Source organism: Eublepharis macularius, chromosome 15, assembly GCF_028583425.1.
Source record: "Eublepharis macularius isolate TG4126 chromosome 15, MPM_Emac_v1.0, whole genome shotgun sequence".
Lineage (NCBI taxonomy): Eukaryota > Metazoa > Chordata > Lepidosauria > Squamata > Eublepharidae > Eublepharis > Eublepharis macularius.
The window spans coordinates 45,063,720-45,085,765 of NC_072804.1; the positions used below are offsets into that span (position 1 = coordinate 45,063,720).

At 46.4% G+C, this 22,046-nt stretch overlaps 1 protein-coding gene across 1 annotated transcript; it reads right to left on the reverse strand.

Annotated features, from left to right (window-relative positions):
* Positions 1–1,026: 1,026 nt before the first annotated feature.
* On the reverse strand, positions 1,027–7,657 carry UPK1A (uroplakin 1A). The gene is made up of 7 exons (XM_054999879.1): positions 7,595–7,657; positions 7,247–7,447; positions 5,643–5,717; positions 3,823–3,930; positions 1,636–1,815; positions 1,181–1,264; positions 1,027–1,071 (listed from the first exon to the last, which is right to left on the reverse strand). The coding sequence occupies exons 1-7, from the start codon at positions 7,655–7,657 to the stop codon at positions 1,027–1,029; spliced, it is 756 nt and encodes a 251-aa protein (XP_054855854.1).
* Between the last annotated feature and the right edge of the window lie 14,389 nt (positions 7,658–22,046).

Sequence of the window (22,046 nt, forward strand, 5' to 3'; positions counted from 1 at the left end):
CCGAAGAAACAAGATATTTCTCCAGTGGGCACCTCTCCAAAGGACTGACCAATTCCATAACCATTTTGATTCGGTCAAGGAAACAGTAACAAATGACAGTCCTAGGCAGGGCTTTTTTTCTGGGAAAAGAGGTGGTGGAACTCAGGACCGCACAATGATGTCACTTTGGGTCAGCTGGAACAAGGGGGGAGTTTTTAAAAGTTTAAATCGCCCTTGGCGAAAATGGTCACATGTCCGGTGGCCCCACCCCAGATATCCAGACAGAGGGGAGTTTAGATTGCCCTCTAAACTCCCCTCTGTCTGGAGATCAGGGGCGGAGCCACCGGCCATGTGACCATTTTCAAGAGGTGCCGGAACTCTGTTCCACCGTGCTCCTGCTGAAAAAAAGCCCTGGTCCTAGGCCATCCTCTGTACAAAAGGCACAAAAACTGGGAGAAATCCCCTTCAGAAGCTATTGGGTGCTTCCATCCCAAGTTTACTAGGGATTTATCTGCTTGTTCTCCAGTAGGGGGCTCCATAAATTAGGAAGTTATTTGGACTGGGGAAGGGGGGAGGCAAGAAAGTCCATCCCAGAAAAAGCACTTTAAGGCACTTTCTCTACCCGATCTTACGTCAAAAGAAAAGGGGTGGTGGTAATTAATTATTCTCTGGCATTCCAGCTCAATTTTAAACAGAACAGATTAAGTCCGTATTTTACATTAAGAGCGCTCATCAATCTCAGAATTTCAATTTGCATTTGACATATTTTAAAAATAAAAAAGTTGTACAAAGAAATTGGGAAGATTCCTCCATAGGAGACCCCAGTGACAAGACCGCAAATTGAAGGGGCCCAGCTGAAGACCGGCCGTAGCCCAATTGCGGATATTAGGCCACCCTTCAAGGACACATTACGGTATGTGATGTGGGTACAAGAGAAGACGCAGAGAGGTCTCTGTAGGAAGGTGGCCGAGGATTCCTTTCTCTGCCTAGTAGAATAAAGTCTTCTTCTATCGCAGGCTGCAAGCCAACTTGACCAGCTGGAGCTCCTCACATTGTGGTGTAATGGTATATGGCCAGGAGGACCACAGGGCACTAAATGGGGGGGGGAAAGAAGTTATTGTTAGGCACATTCCACAGTAGCCCCATAGCTATCAGTTTCCTTTCCCCCACCAACAAACCATGCAACTGGGGACTCCCTCACCGTGAGCATCAGGATAGCAAAGCCGAACCAGGAAACGCCCCAAGCGTAGCTGTCTACTGCATGTTTGATGTGCTCAAAGCAGCCCTGGAGAAAGGAAGAACTGGGTGAGGCTTTCTCAAAGAGAAAAGGAACGATGGGAGTGACCTTGGTCCACCAAACCCAGCATCATATAATGGACCTGCAAAGCAGAGGAGGGTCATTGCTGGCCCTATCACCCGCCAGTTTTTAACATGACGTATTGGAAACTGAACCTGGGATTGTCTGCATGTAGGGCCTACACTCTACCACTGAATCATGGCTCCTTTCCTGATGTTAAGAGTGCTGCCGGCTCCTCCAGTTCCAAAAGGGAACTGGGCAGCTCTCTTTGACCTGGAGAGGGAGCCTTTATTCGATTAAAGCCCGTTTCCCACAAAAACACCCAGGAACAGCTGAAGAAACACAGAAGATTCCAGTACCTTGGTATTGATGTAGTCAACATGCCCCAGTCTGCAGCCTTCTTCGTTGATGATGATGAAGTTGGGGTCTCGCTTGCAACAGTAGAACGGCCAGGGGGCCACCACCTCAGGGTACCTGCTGCGAAAGACCGAGGTAAAGTTCACCCAGTCCAGGGGGTGAGTGGTACCGCAGCATTGTTGCTAGAGCGGGAAAGGGGAGAAAATCACACTGGTGAGAGTTTGTACTTCCTGTTGCACGAACGACTTTTGGGCATCTTATAGGCTGTGCTGCGCTATGCATGAAGCTGCCTTACACTGTAATCATATCTTTGGTCCATCGAGGTCAGTATTGCCTACTCAGACTGGCAGCAGCTCTTCAGGGTCTCAGGGAGAGGTCTTTCATATCACCGGCTCCAGAGCCCTTTCAGCTGGAGATGCTGGGGAATGAACTTGGGACCCTCCGCATGCAAAGCAGATGCTTCACCACAGAGCAGCCCCAGCCACTCCCCTCCCTGCCTATTGCATTCAGGAATAGTGGAACTATTCCGAGGGCACTAAGCAGATCCAGAGAGGCTTTCCAACAGTGGCAGATGGCTCGGTACACAGCAGTAACATGTAAAAACATCATTTATTTAGATACTAGCAACAAAGTCCATTGTGGAAATACAATGGGCTCTAGAAAGCTGGGGCTGGGGAGGGCTGGCAGGTGGGTGAGCTGGCAGGGCCCCTGCCCTTCCTACCCAGTCCCCAGCGGATCAGCTGGAGAGGGCAAAGGTGCCCACCTCCTTCCCGCCATCAGCTGGACAAGGAAGGCGGCTGGCTCACCGCACCCCTTGCCTGCTGATCAGCTGGGCAGGGAGAAGTGGCAGGCTCACTGCCTACCCTTGCCTGCTGATCAGCTGGGCAGGGAGAAGTGGCTGGCTCGCTGCCTCCCCTTGCTGGGGGGAGAGGAGGCAGGCAGCCTGGCTCTGCACCTGGCAGTCGCCCCATTCAGTCCTGTGCTGAATAGGGCGTCTGGTGAGGCAGGGAGAGCGCTGTGGGGAGGGGGGGGGGACAGCCGCTCCAGCTACCCGATACGGCCACAATGGGGATGAATCAGGTGGCTGCCACCGTGGGGAGCACTATGGGGGAGGCAAGCGGCCTGGCACGCTCCTGCGCCAGCCTCCTTGGCAAGCCCTGTTGCTGAGGACTTGCCTTGTGTCCTCACTAGGGACACTGCGAGCGCGCCTGAGATGTCGGAAGCGGGATGATCCATCCACCAAGCAGTCCCAGAAAGACTGACCACGTTTAATAAATTGTGTGCCATAACATTTTTAGCAACTGATTGTTTCCTCCCAAGAGTTACAGGAGACAAACATTTTCAGGTGGGAAGCCATGTTGGCCTTCATTAGAAGAGCATGATGCAAGTCCAGTCGCACCTTAAAGACCACCAAGATTTTGAGAGAGTTTGACTCCCAAAAGCTTATGAACCTGGAAATCTTGTTGGTCTTCGAGGTGCCGCTGGCCTCAAATCTTGCTCTTCTCCAAGGCATATATGCTGCTTTCATATATCCTAACTGTGATCTGGTTGGCTGTGCAGTTTCACCAACCCACACCTCCACCCTTTTCTTACCTTGTGTATGGTGGGACAGGGGAAGGGTGCCCCATCTGGAATGCTGATATTCATGTTTGCACTGAGTTGTTATTTTATTGGTTTTATCCAGGGCTTTTTTTCAGCAGGAACACGGTGGAATGGAGTTCCGGCACCTCTTGAAAATGGTCACATGGCTGGTGGCCCCGCCCCCTGATCTCCAGACAGAGGGGAGTTGAGCTCAGCGGCGCGGAGGGCAATCTAAACTCCCCTCTGTCTGGAGATCAGGGGGCGGGGCTACCGGCCATGTGACCATTTTCACCAAGGGCAATTTAAACTTTAAAAAACTCCCCCCTTGTCCCAGCTGACCAAAGTGATGTCATTGTGCAGTCGTGAGTTCCACCACTGAGTTCCACCACCTCTTTTCCCAGAAAAAAAGTCCTGGTTTTATCTATTGTACCTTATTTATGATTGTAACCCACCCTGAGCCTGCTTGCAGGGAGGGCGGGCTAAAAAATTAATCAACCAATCACAACTTCCACCGAGCCACTTTCTGGCCTTGACAAAGTCGCAATTGGGCCAAGACCAGCTCCAGGCAGTTCTGCTCAATTGAGACCCCGTGGGGTTGGGCATCTTACCTCCATCATGAAACGGTCCCACATCCGGGTGAGTTCCCGGCCTTGGTATGTGTCAGCGGAATAGAAGGTCAACATCTGTTTTTTTACCAAATTGGAATTTGAAACCACCTGGGTGGGGAAGGGAGAAGAAACTATGTTGGTGAGCCACATTCCCAAACTTCTTGGCATGAGCCACGTAGTCTGAAAAGTCTGTTTCCAAAAAACCAGTTTAACTATATGCAAGGATTGGAAAGACCCTCTTGGCCCATTGAAACCTGCCCTTTTCTGAAGACCAGAGGGCCTAAGCTGGCTTTTCCTACTATCGGAAGTGATACAACTGGGGAGAGAACATTTCCACCGGGGACATCCAGCCCATAGAACATTCTCCTCAAAGATATTTGCCTACATAGCAGACTGCAGTGGGAGAAGAAAGTGGGAAAGCAGCTCCACAAAGTTTGGGCATGGTTGGATACACCCCAGTATTTCTAGGCTACTTTTATCTTTGTTGAAGCAATTCTAGGCCAAATCCTATTTGGAAAGCACTGCAAACTTTTGAATGTAAAGACTTTTTTTCAGGAAGAGATGCTTGTCGTCCTTGGGGTGAATCCAACCAGTTTTTCTACTGGTGAAAAGGAAGGAAGGGTCTCTTTGGACCACCAACAAGGCAGTGCTGGAGATCACAGGGCCAGTGTGGACAGAAGCCATGCAGTAAGGGGGAGAATTGGAAGAGATGGAATGAAAATATGTTAAAAAAGCGATCCCATTTCATTTAACCTTGTAAGACTATGCCTGAATAACCGTCCTGCAAAGCTCAAGAGTTTGTAATGACAGCTGGTTGATCCCGTAAGAGACACTGGCATGAATCAGTTTGTAGAATGAAACTTTCAACATTTACTGCTCAGCTGCTCTAGCCACTGAGAGCACAGCCATCAGTAACCTCCAGTCAATGGCAAAACAAGCACTCCACGTTTCCACAACTGCTTGAATCTCTGGAATCAAGAAGCAGTGTGATGCTATGTTCGGTATAGCCAGTGAGCTGCATGGCTTAAAGTGGCACTTTTCTTGTTCCACAGAACATGCAAAATAGTATAGGAAAGTCTGTTTACATAGGAACTAGGGTTGTAGTTGTGAAAAATAGGAACTTTTCATATTGTTTCATACTGTTTTTATTATAATAGACTCCAGTTTTGTAACCCAAAATTATTGCCCTTTTCAGTATTATTATACCAGTTTTTAGTGCATTGTTTTCTAATTCCATAGTCTGCCTCAAGTTTCAGTGAGAAAAGTGGAATATAAATGAAATAAGTAAATAAATTATCTGGATGGCCCAGGCTAGCCCAATCTCATCTGATCATGGAGGTAAGCAGGGCTGGCCTGGATTAGTACTTGGATGGGAGATCACCATAGAAGTCCAGGGTCCTTATACAGAGGCAGGTAATGGCAAACAACTTCTGAACATCTCTTGCCTTGAAAACCCTGTGGGGCCACTATAAGTCACTTGCAGTTTGATAGCACTTGCAACCATCAAGTCAATGAATGAAGTTTTGAAGGGCCACTACTGGGAAAATTTACCTGTTTTCTGCCCCAGACAAGAATGGCATCAGGCCAAGTTAAATGCATGTGGTGGAAAGTGGCTTCCCAAAAACCCAGAAAGGCTTTGTGAGGCAGTGTTTTGGAGCAGATCTTTATCATTTTAATATGTGGCACCTCCTCTCCTGCAGTGGATTAGCTTCTTAGGCAGAAGCACAACCTACACCGCCTCCCCCTCCAATCTGACCAAGGCAAGAACTTCTGCCATCATCAAAATGGATTCACTGGAAGACATCTCCTCCCATACTTACGAAGTCACGGTGGGTGTAGGATGTGATGCAAGATGCACACTCAAACATATAGACAACCAAGATGAGGACCAGATACTGTGGATGGAAATGACAAGGTGAGACTCCAGCAGGGGGCATGACAGCAAGTCGACCTTCCCTATTTCAACTCAGAAACCCAAGTGGGAGAGAGAGCGCCATTGTTTCAAAGCTGAAACATTTATTCTCTCTACGTAGCCTTCTCCTGACTCAGACCATTAGTCCAGTCTCAGTACTGTCTACCTATACTGGCAGTAGCTCTCCAGGGTCTCAGGCAGACCTACTGCTTGGTCCTTTTAATTGGAGATGGCGGGGATTGAACCTGGGACCTTCTGCATGCCAAGCAGATGCTCTACTTTACTTTATTTGGTATTTAGCCCACCCTCCCCACAAGCAGGCTCAGGACGGGGTACAACATTCATAAAAACATAATTATATAAATACAATTAAAATCATATCATAAAATCATAACTCAGATGGCCTATTGCAAATTCCTGCCCTCAAATACAAAGAGGGAGACACCCGGACGGACAGGATGTCATTGGATAGGAGAAGGCGGCGGGAGGCTCAATGATGGTCCGAATACTGGGTACCATTGAACCCCTCTCTACATGGACATACAGGGCCCACATACCATTTATCAGGGCCTGGTACAAAGTACAACACAGGTGCACAGACAGTTACACCCCGTAATACAATCTCATCAGTCATTAAAGCAACATTTCTGTTCTGAAGCGGAAACCATATTATGATAAACAGCTTGCAGCTCGGGTTGGGACTCTATAAGTAGAAAGAGGTTGCAGGCAGTTGCATCAGTCTAAAGTGAAATGCAAACCCCAAAGTCACGTAATGCCTTTGATGACCACCAACTAAAATGCCACAAAAGAGCTGGCAAGTGTTCAAGTCCTCAAGAACATTTCAGCAGACTGGAAGTATTCTGGAGAACGGAAAAGCTTGCCGACTGTTTTTGTGTCATTTGGCTGGACCTAGTAAAAGGCATTATGTGGCTTTTGGATTCCCCATCCCTTCATCCCCACCCCATACTTAGGCCTGCATACACACTCTCTCTTGCCCCATAGCAGGGTTATCGACTTTAGTGTGGGGACTGGCGTCCTCCTATCATTACAGCTAGTTTCCGGGCTACAAAGATAAGTTCCCCTGGATATAATGGCAGCTGAAGGTAGACTTTATGGCATCACACCCCTGCTTAGCTCCCTCCATTTCCCAAACTCTGCCCTCTCCAAGCACCACCCTCATATCTCCAGGAATTTCCCAAGCTGGAGTTGGCAACCCTTACCCTACTCCATAGTTATCTCTGGTCAAACAGGGTTTAAAAAATAAAACACCCAAAGCCTGTTCAGCAGCCAGTATGGGATGAATGTCAATATACCAAGCACCAAGCAGGGAGCCCTTCTTCCAGCCACCTGCTTTCCCTGTCTCCTTCCACAGCAACGTTGGTCTCATCCCATAATCAGGAGATGACTGTCAAAACTTCCCTCGCCCCCTTCCCTACAGAGACTGAGTGAATCAGATTTTTTAAAAAAAGAAGCTAGTATTCACAGAGGTCCCTTCTTGGCTCTCATACTCACCAGTAACACCATAAGACGGTTGCCTTGCACCAGGCTGATAATACCGAAGACGCAGACGCAGAAGAAGGCAAAGCCCGTGAAGATGGAGATCCAAGCACCTGCGTAGACGTCATCTTTGCCTGAGACACCCATGATGGGGTACACTTTGTACGGATCGGCCGTCACCCAGACGGACTCAGCATACAGAGCCAGTCCTGCAAGCTGCATGAATACGGGAGGCTGTTAAGAATAACCTGTGGTAACTGCCATCCCCCCATTTTTTAGGATCCTACAGCCAAAAGCCAAGAATCTCTTTCTGTCAGTAGAAGAACGACACAATTGCCTCAGCTTGAAGCCCAACACACTCACCATGATCACAACGTTGCCCATCACCAACAAGCCCATGACAAACGGTGACCCCTTCTCCGCCATGTTTCCTGGAAATGGATCCTTTCTGGCAGCTCAGATTCTGAAAGAGGGAAAAAGAAAATGAAGGCGCATGGAACCAAGAACTTCTCCTAGCGAGTGCGAAGGGGGTTGGGATTATGGTTCTCCTACACTCTCATTCCATTTTGCATAGGACAGCCATCTTTAACCCATCAGGTTGTAAAGCAACACCTTCTGGATCATGAGAGCCCTAATAAAGCAGCCATATTTCTTTGTCGCCTTTTGGAAGGACTTGCTGCTAGTGCTAGGGCAGCTGCCAGGCATATTGCTACCAGGGGGAGGCCTCTTGCCACAGCCTTGTTTACCTGCTGCTGCTTTGAGCAGCAACAAGAGAATTTTTTTTAAACAACAGTTATGTCAGCTGTGTCATCATGTCAGTTCCTGGAAGTGACACGAGGTACTGGAATCTCTATGGTTTTGACCATAGAGTTTGTGGTGATTCCTAGAGCTACCTTATGTAACTTTCAGGTTTCCCCCTGAAGTGATGTCATGATGTAGCTGCTGTCACTCAACCTCCATTTCCCCATCTCCAACCCTCCCGCTGGATGCCAGGCAACCCTAGCTAGTGCTCATGTATGGGGATCAAGGATTCCACAGCTCCTGCCTCTTTGCACATGCACTGAGAAGAGCAACAGGATGGTTGGGTCAAGTCACTCAGCAGTGCAGAGGATTCCTCTGTGGCTTTGCCCTTTGGCTGGGTCCTGTTCTCATAATGGTGCACTTCCTGGCATCTGGCACTTTTGGTCTGCTGCCCATGGTCTTAGCACCCATACCAATGAGGTCATAACTCTGGCTTCCTCCTTCCTGTCACATGATCATGACATCTCTCATCTACTGCGTTCTGGGTCTCATGTCTCCTGGGGATTAAAGATGAGTGTCTAGTCTGGGAAGGCTGAAGACCATTGATGGAGAAGATGCCTGCACAAGCCATTTTTTTCAATGTATCCCCACGACCACCTGCACCCTACAATATGCCAAGATACTCAAAATCAGCCAGCAGATCTTAGTGTAAAGGAGCGATCTTTGCCTGAACTTCGGTGTCACAGACACACAGGGAAGGATCTTTTCATCAGAAGTCCTGTTATTGCAAACATTCTTCCCCATTGAAGCACACCAGGCCTGCTTTCATTCCACTTTTATGCTGAAAGAAGCCCCTTTACAACTTGTTTATATTGGTGTTCTCTTTTTAGAAACAGATTTAAAAATATTTAACTTCTGTATATCCAAGCAGAAAAAGGAGCTTAAAATATTATTTTTGAGCACATCTGGTGACGCATTATGGGGCCAGGACTGCATGAATTCAGATAGGCACATTTTAGTTGTTTTTTTTTTTTAAAGCACCCTTCACAATCCCTAAAAGACAGCAGTGCAAAATGTAGGTCTGTAGCTGAGCTGAAAAAATTACAGTGTATTCTCATTCAATGAACCAACTCGATGGTTTAGATAGCAAGGAACTCTAGACTGTGGTTCTCTTAGAGAGAGAACTGTAAGCCACTACCTGCCTTGAAGCTCAAAAAAGTTGGGGACCTCTGCTTTAACCACTACACCACACTGCTTATTTGGGTTTCGGGGCGGGGGGGTGAAACGTGTCCATGATTTTGCAAAGGAAGATATATTTTGAAAAAAATGTGGCGTGTCCTCTATGTATAAATGGCAGCTTTACAAGAGTTTTGTATCCCTGCTTATCAGTCAGTAGCCAGTTGCTGCTGTTTCATTCAAAGGACACAGGCAGAGTTAGGTCTAGAAAAGGAAGAACTGGAAACTGATAAACATTTTGCAAGTGTTTGCACACATGATAAAATTATCCTTTGGCATCTCCAAGCAGTTCCTGGTCAATAAATGGTTCTTAGGGAAACACAGGAATGGCTTGTTTTTGTTGCAAATGGTCACACGACACATTATGGCATACCTCAAGGAACTATTAACAGTGCTGTGGGGAATAAAGGGGATGCAGGTTTTGCTTGGCTGGCTATGTACTACATGTGTCTCAGGTGGGGGAGTGTTTGTTTGTCCCCAGGCATCAATTCGGGGCCAGTTTGGTCTACAAAAGGCAGGTTTAACTAGTTGGGTGGGACATACCTACTAGACAGCATTATAAAGATTCCAGGGGAGGGAGGTAGTCAAAATTGCACCATCCAGGAGAGAGACAGCAACTGGTCATTCAAGCCTGTCCGACAAAGTATCCTTTACTGGGGTTGCCAGGTCCCCTTACCCTCCTAGTGGGAGAGGGGGGACTCGGTATTCACCTTATTGTTTGTCTTTGCACAAGCGAGATCCTGAGGTGGTGTGATGATGTCACTTCCAGGAAGTGATGTCACTGTGCAAGGCCCAGGAGCACTCCTGCACTTTGCAGAAGGCTGGGCCCCAAATGGGCCTGATTCAGCCCATTTTAGACCCAAATTGGCCCGCTATGAGGTGTGGGAGCACTCCTTTGGTGGTGCGATGACATCACTCCCAGGAGTAACATTGTCATGCCACCCTGGGAGTGCGCCCGAGAGGCCTGTTCCTTCACCTTTCCCCCCTGCCAGACAGGTGAGTGGTGGGAGAGGCAGAAGGTGGGAGCAGGGGATCCTCCACTCTCATTGAGAGATCTGGGATCCCTATCCTTTACCGATCCTGCAAATGCTGCCAGGAACACTAGCTTCCTTTTCATATGATGCTGAGAAGATGGCATCTCCTAGATCACAGGTGAATATCCAGCAATGTACTGGGTATAAGTTTGAGGTTTGGACTGGTATAGTCCTCATCACTTGAAGAACGAGGTGAACTCTTCCTGGAAAATAGCTACCGGGCTCTGGCAGGGTATCTAATGAAGTGAGATTTGTCTCCTGAAAGCTTATACCATGGGAAATTGTTGATATCTTAGATGTAGGGTTGCCAAACGTCTGGGTTTCACCTAGACAGTCCAGTATTTTCTTGGACTGTCTGGGGGAAATGGGATCAAAATACCAGACTTCTGGCAACAGCCTGTAAGGGAAAGAGGAACCACTACAGCCTGGCCTGGGCCTTGCTCTGCTCAGCAGAGCTGGGGAAAGAGCTGCTGTGGCGGCGGCTTAGACCAGGCCTTGCTCTGCTGCTTTGCCACTCTGTGGGCCAAGCTACAAGTGACAAATGACACTTGAACGGCAAGTGGATCGAGTGGAGAGCAAGTGGAGGGCAAGTGAACAGGGAGGAATACACTTGCCATTCAAGTGTCATTCGTCACGTGTAGTTTGGCCCTGTGAGGCTGGCCCGGCAAAAGCTGCTCAGGGAGCTGGGGGCGGCGGATGACATCACTTCCAGGAGTGACATCATTGTGCCAGGCTTAGGAACACATGTACGCAAGGAAATCATCTCTGGCGAGTCAGGTAACTTTTAAAGTACCATCTGGCAACCCTACTCAGATGATATTGGACTCGAATTTCGTTCTGACACAAGCAAGGTTCTTTGTTATCCCCAAAGAGATAACCTTCGCTCAGCCCACAGAATATATAAACGGAGAAGATCTGGCGTATTCTAGATGATAGTTTTGTTAATTCTGTCAGAATTCAATAAAATTAACATATTTTAACTTAACTATGATCATTTTATATGATATGGACTCCTATTGAATTTTTTCTTATTTTTTTCCCTTTCGTATTCTTTATTAATATAACAAAAGAAAAATAATTTTTAAAATCTAGATGTACAGTATTGAGTCAGAGCAGGTTTGACCCCGCGTCTGCGTCCAAAAATGAGTTCCATAAGAAAACAATACAGATCTCAGCAATATTGTGGAGCAAAATAGGGTGGGTTTTTTTAGTCCTACAGATTCAGGAATTTTTCAGAAGTAACATCAGCCAGAGATGTATCATTTGTGGCTGAGCAGATGGAAGCAGGAAACTGCCATTCTTAAATTAACATGTACGTTATGATTTAAATCCAAACTTCTCCATTCGAGAGACAGGAAATGCAGAGTGCTACTTGTAAAAAAGGCCCCCAGAGTGGGTTCCAAGTAATGGAGCATATAAGAGATGAAGACCAATTGATCACTAGGAATATTACGAGCCACAACACCGTATTTTAAGATGTCTAGAAATGCAATACGTGTAAAACACTTTACTCTGCCAAACCTTTTGCTGCTGTTGTTGAGTAAATTGGAGATTCTGAGCATGTAGTCATATTCAGGTGGCAGATTTTGAAAATCAGAGAAAAATTCTTAGTGAGCAAGTAGCTAGTCAATTTTCCTCCAGCAAACAGCGGTCACCTTCAGACAACCAGATCCACTCAATTCCTATCACTGAGCAACTACAGAAATCAGATGGGGTGGGGCAAGAGATGGAGGCGACCCTGCAAATCCACCCTAAGATCAGATGTGATTATTAGATTAGAAAATAAGAGTCCCCCCGCCGGGTAGCAGAGGTAAAAGCAACTCAGAGTGGTCATATTTACAAGAAAAAAAATGGGGAAGAAAGAGGCTGATTCCGCACACGTTGGATAATGCACTTTCAATGCGCTTTATCAATCGTTTGAGGTGGATTTTTTGTTCCGCACACAAAAAAATCCGTTCCAAATGATCTACAAAGAGGATTGGAAGTGCATTATCCAATGTGTGCGGAATCACTCAGAGTTAAAGATCCTTTCTCCTTGTGTGCCACCCTCCACCTCCCAAAGCAGCCCTAGTGGCAGCATTTAGAAAAGAAGAGACCTTTATTTTTAATATGATAGTAGAATAAACTGAGTTTGTTAAAAAAATGTGTTTAAAAGTCCATCACATGGTTTAAAAGTCCAGCGCATAGCTGTAACTAGACACATTGACAAATACCATTTGTTCCAGTGCTTAGCACTGTGTGGAAGAAGGACCATTCACACTGCAATTCAGTTTGATGTCATTCACCTGGCCCTGCCCCATGAACCTCTGGGTTTAGCCTGCTGGGGACTCAGTAGCCCTTCATGCAAATGGCCAGTTTTGACCAGATTTCTCAGTCGGCAAAAATTTAGAGAAGAAAGTGCAGAGGCCAGCAACACAGACATACACCACGAAGGCCAAACATACCTTCTAGTCATTACCAAGAAATCCGTACTAAAATTTTAGTGCAGGGAGCAAAGGAATAACTGAAAAAAAGGACACTAAAAATATTTGGCTCAGTTCTTGATCTTCTCTGCCATTTTTTGAGTCCTCATTCTATCCCAATCTTTCCTTTGGTCCCTCTCTCAAGCCATTAGCCATTTCCTCTTGGCATTTTCTACCCCATCTCCTGAAACCTATCCCCAATCCACAGCAATGCTTTGTGGTAGACTTCAATCCACACCAAACTGACAACTTTACCTTCCCTCACAGAAGATGGCCTGTAAACAGCTGGTTCTCTCAGCAACTTAACACAGTCATATCGACTCAATCGGTGTCAAAGCCTTCACTACTACAAGTGCAGAGAAACAAAAGGAATCTATGACAGACCTCCTACCACACAAACAGCCAATTCTTGTTGGTGTCTGCAAAGAGGTGTGAAGGCTGTAGCTTTCTGAATAATGGGACTGTTTCCAAGATACAGTTCAGGTCTCCAGCTCCAGGTTGGGAAATTCATGGAGATTTAGGGATGGAGCCTGAGGACAGGGTTTAGGGAGGGGAGGGACCTCCCCGGGATATAATACCATAGTCTATTCTCCAAGGCAGCCATTTTCTCCAGGAGATCTCCAGGCCTCACCCAGAGGTTGGCAACCCTAGGTAGCTGCTCTTACGCATGTTCTATGTGAAATTAAATCCTGTGTTCAAGCATCATTTCTCTTGACCTGGTAAAAATTTGTAACACCCCCTCCCAATGTAATGTGTGTACGAGGCTAAACTCCAGTTCAAACTGCTACAGTGGTCAGTGAGAAGCTAGCGACTCCACTTAACTGTTCTTTATTTGTTTGTACCCAAAGGCTGAACTACATTTCCAGTTCAAATCTCTCTAGGTGGCCTCGACTGGTTTCATGCCTTCCCTACCTTATGGGCAGGATGTAAGGACCACAAGAACTGACAAGTAAGGTTAGGATTTTATAATCACAGTCATGTTTACACCTCTGAGGAGATCTCCATCACTGGTCAGAACCTGACCCGCCTATGTACTTGGAGGCCTACTTTACAACAAGTTCATCCCCAAGGACGTTGGCTAACATTTGCTCTACCATCCCACCCCGATTTCTCGTAAGAAGAGCCTTCCTGGCCTAGACCAGTGGTCCTAGCTGTTTCAGCATCTTGTTTCACACAGCAGCCAACCAGTTGCCCTGGAGGGCCAAAACCAGGGCAAAGAGCCAAGGTCCTTCTCTTGATGCTACCTCCTCACACTGGGTTTCAGAAGTGAACGACATCTGAATAGGAAGATTCTCTGTAGTCACATGGCTAGTAGCCACTAATATACCAGCGTAGCCTATAACAAAAGAATAATAATAATAATAATAGATTTATATACCGCCCTTCAGGACAACTTAACGCCCACTCAGAGCGGTTTATAAAGTGTTATTATTCTCCTCACGACAATCACCCTGTGAGGTGGGTGGGGCTGAGAGAGCTCTGAGAGAGCTGTGACTGACCCCAGGTCACACAGCTGGCTTCGAGTGGAGGAGTGGGGAATCAACCCCCCCCTCCAGATTAGAGTCCTGCCGCTCTAACCACTATACAAAACTGACTCTGGATGAATCTGTTTAATGCCCTTTAAAAGTCATCCATGTTTGCTGCCATGCCTGTGTCCACTGGCAGTGAACTCTGCATTGATTAAAGAGGTATTTCCTTCCATCTTTCCTGAATCAATTGCTCATCAGCTCCATTGGGTGATCCCAAGATCTAATTTTTTAGAAGGTGGAGAAAAAGTTCTTGCTGTCCACTCTCTCCTCAGCTGCCCATAATACCACCCCAGACCTTCATATACTTTTCACGTCCATCTAGTACAGGCTGAGGGAACACAAAGATAGAAATCAGAGTCAGGAATATACAGATCCTTTGAACAGATTAAGGGATGTAACATGGAAGAGGGCAGGGACTTGTTTTCTGCTACTTTGTACAACAAGACTAGAGCTAATGAATTGGGGTAGATTTCAGTGAGAAGCTTCTTAATAGTAGGAATGGTTTGACAATTTAATCAGTTATCTAGCTTGAGCGGCTGACCCTCCCTTCCTGAAGATATTCAGGTAAAAAGGGCTTTTTTAGTCAGATAGGAGGGTTTACCTGGATAGCCCAGGTAAGTCTGGTCTTGCCAGATCTCAGACGCTAAGCAGGGTTGGTCTTGGTTAGTATTTGTGTGGGAAGCCTCCAGCAAAGACCAGGGTTGAAGAGGCAGGCAATGGCAAACCACCTCTTGTTAGTATTTTGCTATTAAAACCCTGCCAGGGGTTGCCATACATCAGCTATGACTTGAGGGCACATTCTACCACCTGGAGGGCTGTAGGGAAGTGGTCTCAGAGGGATGCATCAGTAGAGGGGTAGGAACTACAGACTTTACTACTATGTCCTACTGTGTGCTCTCTGTTGCTTGGGGTATGATCCTACCGGGTTTTCCTATGTTGTTTAATGTTGTTCAGCATATCAGTCTTAGAACTGCTCTCACATTATTCAGTGGGCCTTATTCCCAGGAAAGCATCCTTAGGATTGCAGCCTATAGCTTCTTCCCACAGGACTAAGAAAAGTAGACAAACTGCAAAGAATCTGCTCTTGCCACGAACAATTTTTTCCTTCTTTAATGGAAACTGTTATTCAACAACCCGTCCCTTCTGGTGCAGATTTGGTCACCATCGTGCGGGTTATTTAAAGTATTATTCCCCTGTTGGCTAATTTACAGTCTTATTTTTCCATATACCTGGAGAACCCCGAGTAGGTAACATCCTTTCTCCTGCTTGTGAGTGTTAAAGTTTATAGAAATATTGCTATGCACAAAGATAATTTACTATTAAATATAATAACCAGCTGGAAGCCCATGACGAATGAAGGGAGGGGGAATCTGGAAATTCCCCCCACCCTCAAATCTCCCCTTCCAGGATTTTCTTAGGAGCTTGAGAAGGCATTTATTCCTGGAGCCGTCACTTGCCTGTTCTCCATATTTCATCCCCTCCAGAACCTTTTCCAGCCCAACCAGGCTAGCTCTTAAAGGCATTTCTGCTTTTCAAAATTGGTAATACACAAAAATCACATCCCCCCCCTCCAACATACCCAGAAAGTCCCACAAGGAAATAGAGACCATATCTCACCTGGCAGCACACCCTTTGTACACTTTTGGCATCTACAGAGGTGCCAGCCAGTTTGCTGTTAGATGTCATGAAGGTATAACCAATGAGCCTCCTCACACCACTAAAAACAGTCACCCCCACCAGGTTTGAAACTGCAGTTCTGAAAGATAGCTTCTGCCCATCCCAAAGGCTGCCCACGCAACGGCACCCCTACTCACCTATCTACTGCATACAAGCCAACTCCAACCCGTTCTGCAAGATAGAGCAGATGAGGGCTGCCCTTTATACATTTACCCAGGTAAGGGGTGAAGGGGTTAGACAACTGGACTGGATTTTCTGGATTGGAGTCTGGAGGGACTAGTTGAGGAAAAGTTGGTTGTCTTCAGCTCTTCCTGGGCCAGGTAGGTAATGCCCCACCCAGGAACGGGTTGACCCATCAAAGCCAGGATTGCTCTAGCATAGTATGATCAAAATGGTTAACTGGGACAAGAATTTCCCCTGCAGGAGTTTGGTCAAAAGCCCTACAACATAGGGGGAAAAATGAAGGGATAAACTGGAAGGCTGCCAGCCAAGTGGAAATGTTTCACGCGTGCTGGCCAGCTCTATGGATGACACACTGATATTGGCTGGGCAACTCTGCCGGTAGGTTGCTGTACAATAATTCTGATGACGATAAACTCTCCATCTTAATGCTTACAGACCTTGTTTTATATTTCCATGCTACCATATAATCTGTCGCTGCCATCCACAAAACACATTTGGGGCAAGCTCAATTCCATTTAGAGATTAAACAAACAAACTAGAGGTTTCTAACAAACGTTTTAAAAACCTAGGCACTGATTTAAGGCAACATATTAAAGGCCTACAGCGGAAGATATTTATAGTTTGAAATAAGCATGTTCTTCTGATCAGGGATAGCTTTAGGAGTGCTAATTTTCCTATCAAGCCCCTGTAGCTGTCGCTTTAACAATAGTTATTAACACTGAGCATGCTCTTCGTAGGAAAAAGCTTCACCTGCTAATTTCAGCCGATCAAATCCAATTGCAAGCACAGGATCAGGCCATTTTTTTTCTTGGTCAGTTCCTTACTCTAGACCAGGAGCTGTAGCCTATGGCTGTTAAAAAAAGAAAGTGAAATCTGTAAGTTAAGGTGTATTGGAGGGGTAGGATGCTAGAACCACCGGGATGTGAATGGCAGGGAAAGATGATAATAACTGCGCTTATATACCATTCTTCTAGACAGATTATTGCCTCACCCAGAGTGCTGGACAAGTTAGATTTTGCTGAGATGAAAGGGCTTCTTAGAGTCACTTTTCAGAAAGGGAAATGATAGCAGTTAAGAATTGGCAGGAATCCAAGCACAAACCATGCACGGATTTATGCCAGCGCTCTAAAACAATCGTGCATAGTGGTGCTCTGCATATTTATCCCTTATTTTAAGACCTCATGTGGGCCACTTCCTAATAAATGACTCGCAGCAACATGTATTTGGGCTGTGGAAAATTAACGGATGGATTCGACACACGTACTTCTCAATAATTTAAGTATATTTTCAGTCATGCAAACTGCTTTTCTCATACCGGCCCTGTTGATTTTTGTCTCTGCATTTTGACGCAGTTTAATAGGAAAAGCCTGCAGACCCCCTCTGCTCTAAAACGCTGGTGAGAAGCTTGCTTGTATTTTTCGCCAAGCTGGGCCAGCTTGTGGTACAACAATCATTTTGTGATAACCATCAAGGGAGAGGAGGTTAAAATCCCTGGGTCAATGCCAATGTTTAAGAGAGGGAAAGTAGAATTATCAACTAACCGGAAAAAAAAATCCAGCCCTGCTTGCCAGCGCCCGTGCTTTTAGTAGAGTACCGTTTGCAGAATTCAGCAAATGAAGTTCTTCATGGCTTGGGGCACAGCAAGATGCTCCCTGGCTAATTGCTCCCATGGAAATGCTGTTAAAGGGGCGCCTCCCACAGAAACTCCTTAACGGCATCCTCCAGTAATTCCAGATTTCCCTCCTATCCAATGAAGTCCATTTGGCCCTCGCATGTCCTGCTTGTTAACTAGCAGAGAGATTTCCAGCTTTTTTCGAGAGAGCAGCTCCTTCCAAATGTCATTAGCATCGCCTGCTGCGCTGGACTTCAGCAGGGCGAACCTTTTCTATCACTGCATCTCCAGGCAGAGGGATGTTATATCTGTTGGATCTCTGCCCATCGCTCAGCTATTGAAAGTGTATCTCAACAGCCAGGAAAACGAAGGCAAATACGCTTAGCTAGCTGGAGGGGGCTCCCTTGCTCTGAGGAGTGCCAGATCACAAACTGGTAGTGGTAAGTCCTTCGCTCTCTATCTCTTTTCAAACATGACAATCGACCTGGCGCCCACTAATGGGAGCACATGCTACCTGCAATGCGTGTGATCATAAGGGTTACTAACTTCTATACAAGTCCTTCTATCTGTCCCTTTAATATCAGTTGGATCTGCCGCAAGTATCAAACGACATTTATCTCCATGCCGCGAAAACTTCAATTGCCCATTTGTGCACAATAAACCTCTATTAAAGGGACAGGATATTTCTTTTCCTGGCCAGTGGTCACCATTTTGTGTGATGAGGATCACGGGCAGATTTTCTATATATGAACAGTTTTGGTATGTGCTGCATGAAGCCATTTAAAGTTGTACTTGCATAGAAAAATTCACCTGTAGATCCTTTCACATGAAATGGCAGCTGCACACATTGGGAGTGTCATGGGAGGCAACTCTGTGGGCTCCCAATATGCGTGGTAGTACAGCCCTACCACTGCAAAGATTTAAAGGCCCAGTATGAGTTATATTTACAATTAAAAGCCACCAAACCACTGTTTTGAGCGCTTGTCTTCGGTGACTCTGGACTGTTGTGATAATTTGTACATGCATGCTTGTGGTTCTTCACAGCTTCAATGTTTGCGGGTTGCCCTGGGAACCATCTTTTATGGTGGAAAGGATATAAATTCTTGTAATGACTATAGCAATGTTATTGATATACCAGTCACCTTTTTAAAAAAGCCCAGAGATATGTGCCTTTGGCACACATACTTACTACCCAACCCCATTTGTTTATAAATAACAACAACAACATTCGATGTATATGCTACCCTTCAGGACAACTTAATGCCCACTCAGAGCAGTTTACAAAGTACGTTATTATTATCCCCACAACAATCACCCTGTGAGATGGGTGGGGCTGAGAGAGCTCAGAGAGAGCTGTGACTGACCCAAGGTCACCCAGCTGGCTTCAAGTGGAGGAGTGGGGAATCAAACCCAGCTCTCCAGATTAGAGTCCTGCCGCTCTTAACCACTACACCAAACTGGGTCTCACTATCCGTATTCACTTAGTGCGTAGAATCTGATTTGGAACGGGGTGTGAGCATTGTAATGGCCAACTCTGAGGATGACATAGAATTATTCATGATAGGGAAAACCAAGGCAACTGTGAAGAGCCCCAGGTGGTTCTTCACAAATTGGGTGAGTAGGCTCAGTGTAGGTAAGTGTAACATGGTGCACACTGGAACACGCCCCCCCCCCAACATCAAGTATATGCTAATAGGGTCTGACCTTGCTGACGCTGAGAGGGAAAGAGACCTTGGGATCCTAGTGGATAGCTCAGTTAAAGCGTTAACCCAGTATGCTGCTGCAGTGAAAAAGGCACTCTCTATGCCTGGGACTGAAAAGGGATTGAAATAAAAGAACCAGTACTGTAATTATAATGCCCATGTATAGATCTATGGTGTGGCTTCTTTAGGAGTACCATGAGCAGCTTTAATCACCATATCTCAAAAAGGATATGGAGAAACTGGAAAAAGTATGATTAAGGGGCATGATTAAGGGGTTCGGGCACCTTTCCTTTGAGAAAAGGCGGAAGAATCTGGGACTTAGGAAAAGAAACGATTAAGGGGGGGGGGACATGTTAGAAGTTTATAAAATCATGCACAAGGTAGAGAGGGTGGACAGAGAGATTTTTTTCCTCCCTGTCCCCTAATACTAGACCTGGAGTGCATCCAATGATGCTTAGGGTCAGCAAATTCAGGACAGATAAAAGGAAATACTTCTTTACACGACGAGTGATTAAGATGCGGAATTCACTCTCTGCTGCAGTGTTCATGTGTCGTGGTACCTTCCGTCTTCCCCAAAGCAAAGATCCAGTCCTGGCTTTCCTCTACTTCATTGGGGGCAGGAGCCACTTCTGAACAAAACAGGAGACATCACCTGTGTGCCATCAGGGAGCACCTGTTCAGAAACAGCTCCCTCCATCACTGGAGGACACATAGCTACAGCCTCCGCACCCTTCGCGATTGCTGTCCATGGTAGCCATTTTATGGTGGCACTCTCTCAATGTTCTCCAGCTTCCAAAAGTGCCCATAGCTGTACATGAAGAAAAGCACTGTTCAGAGTGGCTTCAGTCTGGATCTTAGGTTTGCCAACTGTTATATTTTTTATAATTCTCTAGCTCACAAACATTAGGAAGTCTTCTATTGGTTCTGTTTCATCTTCATGCCGCATACTGTTTTATTTCCACACCCCTGCTCAGAAGCGAAGTAGCAAATTTCACACCTCAGTGGCTGGCCAGCTTTTGGCCTCCATTTCATGGTAGCAGGTGCTTTTTGCGTCTATCCTCTTTACAGCAGCACCCCCACAATTTAGGGGTCCATCAGGAATCGGTCATGGTTAACAAGTCAGCAGGGTAGAAGCTGTGCCTTTGTGGCTCTGTGACAGAAGGGCGTAGAGGGTAACTGTGTTAAAATTAAACAGAAGTCTAACTGCACCTTGAAGAGTTACGTCATTTGTCCAAACATCCAGCTGAAGCGAATGCTGCCGGCTCACAAAAGCTTGAAGAAATTTCATTAGTCTTCAAGGCGCTGCTAGAATTCTGTTCCGTTTTGCTGCTGCAGACCAACATGGCTACCCCTCTCTGTCACAACAGGCACACAAAACCAAGCGTAATATGAAACAGAAAAGGACCCCAGAAACAGTCTTGGCGGGGGGGGGGGGGGTGTCCTGTATGTGCTGTGAGGCCAGCAATGCGCGAGAGAAGAAAAAGCTCACAGACGCCATCTTCATAAACTGGTCCTCAAACATGGATGTTATTTCATTGTGACAGTCTCTGGGGCCTTGCATGTCTACCTCTTGGTATAAGGTAAGTCCTACAACCCCATGCATCAGCTTCCTGTGTCAGCACTCCGCTCTGCTAAAGCAGAGAACGCCAAGTTCAGAACTGGTTTGTTTTGGCCTGAATGCTGCATTCTTTGGTGCCAGCTATTTTCTGCCCCTGGGAGGCTTCTTTCCCTCCAACGCCCTGGTCGGTGAGCACAGTCTTCAGCTTCCTTCCTCTTGTGCCAGGCGCCATATTACTGTTCTGTGTTTGCATCTCTGTCTTCAGAAGCTAAGCACTATGGCTTACGGTCAACATATGGACCTTGGCAACAGGTGCGTTGTGTGTGAATCCTCCCTGTCCGAGCCCATCTGTGCATTGTTGAATGTGTGAACCACCCTCTCTTTAACAGTGCAACAACAATCAATTATAACAAGCATCCTTCCCTGCTGTTTGGGTTGAGAACTCTTTTGCACATATATATCGTCACCTGAATGGTGCGATCCTGTGATGAAGACATCTACGAGATCACAGGTAAAGGTGTTGAAGAAAACTGGTTGGGCGAACTAAGCGAGTCTCCTTTCCAAGCCCTCCACCTGCTTCCTCTTGACAGGTCCTGAATCATTGCAAAGCCACCTCATCCCATTACTGTCTCTTTTCTCCCATTCCCTACCCGTAACCTGCACCAAAGATACCAGGCCCAACACAGGAGTTAGAGAAGTGACAATATTTTATTAGTTTTGGTAGGAGGGCTGGCAATTGAAATCCATTTCCTGGTTTGACATCTGCATCTTGATTTCAAGAGTGTCAGCTTTTAAAAAAAAGAGGGGGGACAAGAACTAAACAGATACAGGGGTAAGGAAAGGCAGGGAAGTGAATTAGCAAACAATGAAATAACAAAGCAGAACATGTTCTGGGCAGGGCTTTTTTTCTAGGAAAAGAAGTGGTGGAACTCAGTGGGTTGCCCTCGGCGAAAATGGTCACATGGCTGGTGGCCCCACCCCCTGATCTCCAGACAGAGGGGAGTTTAGATTTCCCTCCGCGCCACTCTGCGGCACGGAGGGCAATCTAAACTTCCCTCTGTCTGGAGATCAGGGGGCGGG

What these genes read in the sequence shown, in the direction of transcription:
- UPK1A (XM_054999879.1), bottom strand. Translation starts at nt 7,657, where the DNA reads ATGGCGGAGAAGGGGTCACCGTTTGTCATGGGCTTGTTGGTGATGGGC. An exon ending in ACCGTCTTATGGTGTTACTG is followed by an intron (nt 5,718 to 7,246) that starts GTGAGTATGAGA and finishes TTCCATCCACAG; the next exon opens with TATCTGGTCCTCATCTTGGT. An exon ending in TTGCTATCCTGATGCTCACG is followed by an intron (nt 1,072 to 1,180) that starts GTGAGGGAGTCC and finishes CCCCCCATTTAG; the next exon opens with TGCCCTGTGGTCCTCCTGGC.